The 9112-nt window shown below is 37.0% G+C and overlaps 1 protein-coding gene across 3 annotated transcripts in view; it reads left to right on the forward strand.

Moving 5' to 3' along the window:
• TMEM106B (transmembrane protein 106B) overlaps positions 1 to 8399 on the forward strand; it is a 1075577-nt gene extending 1067178 nt beyond the window's left edge. For all 3 annotated transcript variants that reach the window (XM_050709227.1, XM_050709228.1, XM_035545165.2), the window contains 5 exons: positions 1112 to 1271; positions 2042 to 2182; positions 2272 to 2321; positions 5950 to 6003; positions 6793 to 8399. In XM_050709227.1, coding sequence (XP_050565184.1) covers positions 1112 to 1271; positions 2042 to 2182; positions 2272 to 2321; positions 5950 to 6003; positions 6793 to 6931 — 544 coding nt within the window. In that variant the 3' untranslated portion in view covers positions 6932 to 8399. The remainder of the gene's footprint in view (positions 1 to 1111; positions 1272 to 2041; positions 2183 to 2271; positions 2322 to 5949; positions 6004 to 6792) is intronic.
• Positions 8400 to 9112: the final 713 nt, after the last annotated feature.

Here is a 9112-nt window from a genome sequence, read left to right on the forward strand (position 1 = left end):
GCTCCCATCATGCTGTGTCTTATAAAGTTAGTAATACTGCATGGTCACTTTGTGTAGGTAATTATCTAAATATCTACAGTAATTATGGAACCACTTACCAAGCTTTATAGCATCTTAATTGATCTAAGAAGATACACCTTCACTATTAAAGTTTAAATTAGAGTAAAGGGATTAATTTCTTTGGGCTACTGCTACAAAATAAATCACCTAGAAATTCATTTGAAAAGCTCTGAGCTGCTAGGAGAATAAATAAACTTATCACTGTGATATAGCGTATTTTTAAAATATGTATATTTTTCTAGGATCTATTCAAAGGTTTAAGTACATTGTTAAGTAATTGTTCTCACATGCATTTTCTAAATTTTTGGATGTTTCTATGATAAACAGAAATGAGTGACAGGAAAAAAAATACAACTTCACAAAATGCTATCCTAGATATCCCGGATCATAGATTTGATGTAATAGTGGTCCAGATTTGAGAAATATTCCCGTAATGTTCTGATTTTGAGAAAACCGCAGCTGCCATAGAACCTTTTATTTGTATACCTTTGTTATTGAAACTCCCTTCCCTCTTTTATGTTAGGTTAATTGCATATTTGCAGTTCCTTAGCAGGGATCTAAACAAGTTCCTAACACTTTCCCAGAAAGTCTTTCATGACAAAGAATCCCATGTAAGGCATAAGCTTTATTCTTGTTTCTGGGTGTGTTGTGGTACAAGCACAATATACTGAAAAATCCTGCACAATGTCAAAAGTTCTACTGTAAATTAATTTTAAAGACTTAAAGTGCTTATTTCTTAAAGCACATGAATATTTTCCTCTTCCATTTACTTCTTTAAATTGTGAATGTTGGGATAACCATGTGTTTTGGAACTTGTTTTCTGATATATATATATGTATACAAGAGTGTCATCTCTATTTGTGACATAGACATGAAGTGCAGCACAGTCCTTCTTCCCCCTGAAACTAATGGAAGCTGGAAATAGGCTGAGTTGGTTATATTCACCAGTCATGCTTCTAATCACTTAAGCAAGAAGAGTGGTGCGTTATTTTCTTTTAATACGCTTCGACTCTGAAATGTCTTTTTTTTTTTTTTTTTTTTTAATCTCCAGAAAACTCTACGTGACTGCTTCTGTTATTGTATGTCTACTTCTTTCTGGGCTGGCTGTATTCTTCTTGTTTCCTCGCTCAATTGACGTTGAATACATTGGTGTGAAGTCAGTGTATGTCACTTATGAAGAGGGTAGACGTATAATATATTTAAATATTACGGTAAGACTGTCTATCTGTTTGGGTGTTTGCAATATATGCAACAGGAGATGCTACTGCAGCAGTTTATTATATGTAGGAATTGTGGGCTAACTGGTAAGCTTAGTGTCTTAAGAAATACCAGCAGATACAAAAAGCAGTTCGAAAAATGTAGCTGGACTTGCTGTGGCTGGTTCCTGTAGCTATAGTTGTAGGCTACGATTGGATCTTCTGTTTTCATGGAAAAGGTGACTTTGGAATACTTTACATTGTTGGGGAATATGAGTGAAATATAGAGCGTGTAGTGCGTGCAGGAATGTTATTGAATACCTGCTTAGCATAAAACTTCAAGGAGTTCTTTCCACATGCCTCTTGATTATTTTTTGGTAATGCAGTGAATACAGGATTGCCAAAAGACTTGTGAAGGTACTCATGGGTGTCTTTAAATGAAATAAAGTAGTCATGGGAGGAAAGAGTCCTGGAATAGTTAAATTTCATGAAAGGAATAACTGAGGATAGGAAGAAATGGTCAGTATTTCTAGTGGAGAGTGGTCACAAATGGAGTTGTGCAGAATATGGTGCTGCTCAGTATATTCAAACACCCCTGAAAAAGGGGTTGAGTGGTGGTTCCCCTCCATCTCACCCCAAGAAAATCCCCAAAGGCAGGAAAGTATACTTGCATAATTTCAGGTATTTTTGTCTCAAACACAAATTTAAAAATGTATGTTCATCTAGATACACAGAATGGTTAGTTCTTAAAGGCTTTTGTTGTTTGTTTTTTTTTTTTCCTCCAGAACACACTAAATATAACAAACAACAACTATTACTCTGTTGAAGTAGCAAACATCACAGCCCAAGTTCAGTTTTCAAAAACAGTTATTGGCAAAGCACGGCTAAACAACATCACCAACATCGGTCCTCTGGATATGAAGCAGGTAAATGGGAAAGGCTTTTGAAATTGAATGTATGTTAATCTTCGTATTTAAATCTGCTCAGTTGTTTTTTGTTGCCTTTTTTTTTTTAGATTGACTATATGGTGCCCACGGTCATACAGGATGAAATGAGCTACATGTTGTAAGTGTACCAGCCTCTAAATATTTGCCTGTGTCTTGGTAAAAAATAATTACGGTGCTTTTGAAAAAACAGCTGAAATATATTTACAGAGATGGTGTGGCATTCTTTGTATGAGTTTAACAGTACTGCAAAATACTTAAACCATATTCCTTTCAGTGGTTTCATATAGTGGCTTGCTGTACCTGGCTCTCAGCACTTTGAGTGGTGTCTGTATTCCCAACGGTTTAGGCTTTGGTAATAGCTAGGAACAGCTACTTTAGGGTGTGGAAGTGCATATGTGTTTCTTTGATACATTCCCTAATAAGTTTCCAGTAAATTTTTGTGGAGGTAGAGGAAGTTAGCCTCTAATTTGTATGGAATTAAATACTAGCTTATATTTTTGCTCTTCAGACCATGTGTATACAGTCATAACCAGTGTTTACAGCATATACTTAAAGTCTCAGCTGTTTTGTTCATAGCTTCAGAAAGTTTATTTGACCAAGGGCTCAGTATATTTTGGTAACAAAACCAAGCATTAATTCTCTTATGCTCAAATTAACTCTTTCTGTTCACTCTGAACTCTTAACGCTTGAGACTTCAGGTCTGTGTGCAGTTCAAGTGGATGGCATCCCCTTTGGTGTGAGAGAGAGCCTTACAGCTTCAAGGACTTTGAATAAGTTGAGACAGGTGTGAAATAGCAAATTGGCCACTAACTTTAAATAAGTAGTGTTGTACTTCTGTCACCACTTAAAGGCATATAAGTTAGCTTTGTGTAAACAGTGAATCCTATGAATCTACTCACCCTCTGGATACCTGAAGAATAAATGTGGCTTTCATAGAACTTGTGCTGATGCTTACCTAGTTGTGTTTTTTGACTGCTGGTACAATAATGCATTGAGACTTTTTCCATGGTCTGTATTGTTGCCTCAGCTTCAGTAATGCTGTGAGAGTCTATTGCCAACAATTGCTGAAACTTAATTTCAAGCTAGTCCTTAGATAAACCTGGGTGACTTTGGATGTGTGGAGAGATGTGGACAGGCAACAGCTGTTGTGTGTGTGATCTGAACGAAATGGATTTCAGGCCATTCTGCAGCTTGACAGCTGCAACCTCAGCAATAGTGTGGAACAATGCTATGCTTGCTGCTTCAGCTGAGAGGTGAATCAGGCTGTCTTGGAGTGGAAGCAGAGAAGCTACTGTGTGTCTGTGCCTGTAATCCGTAATGTGGACTTTGCTTCCTTCAGGACAGCAGGTGTTTGTGAATGTTGCTGGAAAAGCAGACTAATACGTAACCTGCACACACAAGAAAATGCTGCTTGCTTCAGTGGAGTGGTGCTAAACATAGACTGTAACTGGTAATAAAGACCCGTAAAAGTAGGGAAGTTTGAGTCAGCTAAGGATCTAAGTATTCGTACAGGCTGACACAGTGAGGTCCTAGTACTTGTCAGTAGCAGTCATTAGCTAAGCTGTGATGTGTTTACAATGCATTAAGAGCCACACACACAATGGTTTTAGTTGTTTATTTTCTTCAGATTTTCTGCATGGTCTTAGTTAATTGTCACCAGGTCTGGGAGGTTATTGTTGATGAGCTTCAGCTCTTTCTCTGTACTGCAAGTCTCAAAAGCCTGGATTCCCTGTTCAGAACAACCCGGGACACAGCCAGTGAGCCTCCTTAGTTTAAGTACCAAGCCAGTGTAGTTTCAGCTGATCTTAGCAGGGTTTTGTATCTGTTATTGTTTTTGTTTTTTTTTTCTCTGATTCTAATATTAAACTTACCAGGAAAGGCCTGGGATAATCTTTGTACAACCTGCAATTCTCTGTATTACAGTGAATCACAATATTGTAGGTATTTTGATGTTTCTCCATCTAGTCAGTTTAGGTCTTGGGTTAGGCATAACTAAAGAGTTACTTTGATTCTAGAGAGCAGGCTTCCTGTAAAATCAGCTTAGGTCAAGTAACCTTTGAGATACTGAAATGTTATCTGGATTCAGCAGACCTGTGTGATGAAATCATCGTCCTACAGGGTATTTCCACCCATTTATTTGGAGAAGGTTGGATTTATGCAGTTTACCTTCAATGTACTTTCCTAGCTACCGTTTTGTGCTGTGTAGTTTTGTGGTGGTAGTGTGTGTGTTTTGTTTTTTGTTTTATTTTTTTTAAAAAAGGCTTTTTCCCAAATAATCAGGGCTTAAAAAGCAGTGGGTTGGTATTATACCTCTCTGCTTGCTTGCCAATAAAATAGTGCTTGGATACCAGATGGCTTTATATTACAGAATCATAGAATAAAATCATAGAATCATTAAGGTTGGAAAAGACCTCCAAGATCATCTGGTCCAACCATCCCCCTACTACCAATGTCACCCACTAAACCATGTCCATAAGCACCAGGTCCAACGTTTCGTTAAACACCCAAGGGACTCGACCACCTCCCTGGGCAACCCGTTCCAGTGTCTGACTGCTCTTTCTGAGAAGAGATGTCTCCCAGTTTCCAACCTGAAAATTTCCAGGGACCTTTTGCATGTGAGGCGAACGTGATAACCATTATGTTACAGGTTGTCTGTATTTTGGATTAGAAAACTACATTAACTGAGAATATCTGGCAGTATGGTCCAGCTAAATCAGCTAAATCCTGTTTCAAGCCTAGCAGTAAAAAAAAAAAAAAAAAAATCAAAATATTTCTGTCATTACTGGAGATACCAATATAAAACAGCTTCTAATAAAAGAACTGTTCAGTTTGTATTTTCATATCTGTATCACCTGTGTTCATTGTTTCATATTTCATTCTATATTTATTTGTGCTAGGGAAAAGAATGACAATTGCGAGTAAATATTGTGAGTGGCTGTCATACAATCTTGTTGCACTGATCGCATGCCTTTCATTCCTGAGCTGATAAATCTGTGATCATGAGCAACTCATTGCTTTTTGGTTGGGGGGAGGGAGGGGTAGTCGCTTATGTAGCGCACTGTATAACAGGTATGTAGGTGTCTCTCAGCAAATGTAAGTCTGTAAGTTTGTCTCACAAGAAAACAATAATTGATTTTGCAATCTCTGCAGACTGGTTAAAGGTCATTTTGCATAATACAGAAGTGAATCGGTGCAAAAATACCGGGGCTTTCCTAAGTTCTTGATATTTCTGGAGCAAGCATACTAAGACTTCTTGATAGAAATTGCTGATCTTACACAACAGGATGCTGAAGCTAGCATAACTGTGATCTTTTGTGGTAAATTTTCCTTTCTATAGTTAAATTTGATAACTCAAAGTGAAATCACAGCAAATTATGCCTACATCCCCTTATAGTAGAATCCTTCACCAGTGAAGGAGTGTTGTGATGTAGTTCTTGAGATTAACTTCTGAAAGATGGAACAAGTGTTGTTTCACGGGATGTTTTTGTTGGGAATTGTTACATGTGAGCAAGCATGTGTGTATATGCTTTATGTGAAAGCAGGTCTGTATATAAATAGACTTGGACTGAGTATACACTCCTAGGCAGTTGTTTTTCAACAAGTGTTTTGGTTGCCATTATTAGCAACTCCGCAGGCTGTAAATATACAGGTAGCAGAATTTCCGGATGAAGCAACAATTCTTGATTTTTAGATAACTGTCTAGAAAAGTTAATGCAAATCTAATAGCTCTCTTTCTTTTTTTGCAGTGACTTCTGTACTTTAGCATCTATCAAAGTGCATAACATAGTAGTGATGATGCAGTAAGTATGGAAACTTCCTTTTTGTCGGAAACAACCTTAGAAGCCACGTAGTCCTCATTGAAATATTAATCAGAAGTATTTAATTGTGGTGTTTGTGTATCTTAGATAAAATGAAATCAACTTACTTTCTAGTGTAGTAGCCTCATAGTTCTTGAAACTGAACTGTGTAAAGACGTTTTCTTTTGACAAATTCTGACAAAGTAATGATGCTTGAATGGTTCCAGCTATTATTACTGTATCTGCTCTGCAGTTGGGCTGTGGCCATGGAGCAACTAAGATCTCAAATATTTTGAAATGAACTTATGTGTATCAGCTGCTGTTCAAAAAGTGCTGAGAACCTTATGACCTTGAGGCAGTCACATGCTTTTGTGTGACTTTTGTGTGACTCTGCCAGAGTCCACTTTTTGTGTCAGATTGCATAAATAGCAGCCTGGCTTTTTGGGGTTGGAGGGACGGTATGTAAACCAACCATTGTGTAGCTTCTGTAATCATTTCTGTTCCCCTTCCAAAACACAGTATTAATGAGTAAACCTTGGCTTTATAATCTTTAGAAAAAAAAAGTCTTTGCTCAGGGGACCGAATTTTTCCCATGGGAATAATGTGTAGGTAGTGTAAACTGGTATTGTTTTTTTATAGTTATTTTATTTAAAACTTTGTTCTTACTGTTATGTATTTTGTCCTAAAACTAGCTCCTTAAAAACCCTAGTAACTTAAAAACACTGGTTTTTCGCATAGGGAACTTCAAAGCCTCTTACAAAACAAATGTCTCTTCTGTTTTGTGTTTTCAAGAGTGACAGTGACAACCTCTTACTTTGGCCACTCTGAGCAAATATCCCAAGAGAGATACCAGTATGTGGACTGTGGAGGAAACACAACTTACCAGCTGGGCCAGTCAGAATATTTAAATGTACTTCAGCCTCCACAGTAAAAGCACCTGTTAGTTAGTGTGGAATGACTGCTCTTGATGCTTGCAGAGATCCTTTAAATAGGACTGGTACTAAGTAAAGGTGAGAGTATGTGCATGTAACGCATAGCAAACCTGGTGGCCTGTTCACTTGAAATGCAAGGAGGGAAAAGGTGCAAAATGTATATAGATGCACTTGTTAAATGTTGTGTTTTCCCCTTCTGTTTGCTTTCTGTTACTGTAAACACTTCTGTCAAGTTGTGTGGTTGGATGGGGAGGGGAAATTACAAATTCTTGAACTGAATTTGAATTTGACCTTTCCTTACAGTGTGGTACATCAACTTAGAGTAACTGTGTGTGTTTCTGTCAGTTTAGGTGAAATGTGTCACTAATGAGCATTTTAGAAAAATTGGTACTCATAAATTTTAAGTTTATACTTTAGTTCTTGATATTTGACTCTTGAAATTTACAGTATAACTACTTAAGTAACAAGATTTCTTTGAGGTATCTGAGTGTGAAACTAGTATTAGTGGCAATAGTTCTTTGTTTTGGGATTCTACTTTTCATTTGCTATACTTGATTAGAGGTGACATGCAGTCTGTGAAAGCCAGGAAAGCACTCATGGATGACGCTATACTTGAATGTGCAACTTCTAGAATCTGGCATCTTTTCTTTCATATTTCCCCTTGCTACCTCTGCGCTGTTATAAGGAGAATGTATGTTGTTAGGTTTAAAGTAAGGTTAAAAAAAAAAATCCCCCAGAATCACTACTGACAAAGGAAAAATTCAAAACTGTGGAAAATGAAGGGGTAAGACTTTGGCAGTGTCATTCCCGTTTGTTCTTTCGATTAAACTTTTGAGTACAGCTATTAAAATCAAAATTGTGTAGTTAGGAACCAAATGGGAAGCTGTTTGAATATGGGTTTGGGCAGCTTGATGTAAATTTTCGGCATTTTTATTGTTTTAATGTACCGTGTACTAAGCTACTTGTCAGTGTTCATACGTTGGGGTATGCGTATTTTGTGCACAGACTCATAAGCAGTGCAGTAGTTACCTGAATCTCCTGAGCGCTCACAGTTCACAATGGTTATATAAGTGAGGATAGAGCAACTCCTTCTGTAAGAATAAATGATGATGTAATCATGAGACTGACTTATAACAAAACTATTAAAAAATAGTTTCATTGTTAGTTTGCACAATGAGAATTTCCAGGGCTTCTACCAAACACGGTGATTCTAAATTTGAGGTCCAAAGTTGCTTGACTTCTGAAGGCTGACTATTTGAATGGTTAGGGGCAAAACTTTTTAAATTAACTAGATCAGGATTGTTTTATTTCAGTATTAAATAAGATGCAGCTGTAAGAAAGTACTATTGAGACCGTTGCATTGTAATAAATTCTAATTTTTTTAAAATAGGTGTTGCGGTTTTTATGCTGCCTATCTCCTGGAAATAAGCTAATTAAAATGAACTAGTAATAAACACTATGGAAAAAGGCTGCTGAGTAACTTCTTGTAACTAATGATGTTTTATGCTTCAGTAATTCAGTAAAGTTATGTGTCTGTTGTCTTTCATCAGCATTCTTTAGGTGGACCTAATTAGGGGTAGAGGTGCTGGGAAACATATTAATTGAGTGAGACTGATTTAAAAGAAAATGAGTAACTGTACAAAAAATAAAAATCCTCTGAATGCTCTGAGCACTCATCCACAATGTCTTTAAAAAATGTATCTGTATTGGAACCTACACTGTCAGTTTCCTATAATTTTTGATTGATGAAGATGTTGGCTTAGGAGAACTTTGATACTGAAATAATTGATGACTTAGTTATGTTCTGAAATTTTTTCTTGTATCTGGGCACTTTAAACATTCTTTATTACAGCTTATGATCATAAGGCAAACTAATTCACAACTGGCTCTCCTAATCTTCCTAGAGCATAGATGAGGTTCTGTCTTGTGTCTGATAAAACGTGCCAAAGCTGGTCTGGTAGTCTGAAAAGATAGAGCTGATAACTCAAGACCAGGATAGTGGGGATCTGGCTAGAAGCTGGGAAGTAACATCTACTATGTTGTCTGTCATAGAATGATTCATTTTTATTGGAGCACGGGGAAAATTCTGTTTTAAACCATGTCAGATCTGAAGTCAACCAGTAAGTGATACGATTTTTTTCCTCTATTCCCAAGTATTTAAGCCTCAGGATTGTTGTTTT

Source organism: Cygnus atratus, chromosome 2 (assembly GCF_013377495.2).
Source record: "Cygnus atratus isolate AKBS03 ecotype Queensland, Australia chromosome 2, CAtr_DNAZoo_HiC_assembly, whole genome shotgun sequence".
Classification (NCBI taxonomy): domain Eukaryota; kingdom Metazoa; phylum Chordata; class Aves; order Anseriformes; family Anatidae; genus Cygnus; species Cygnus atratus.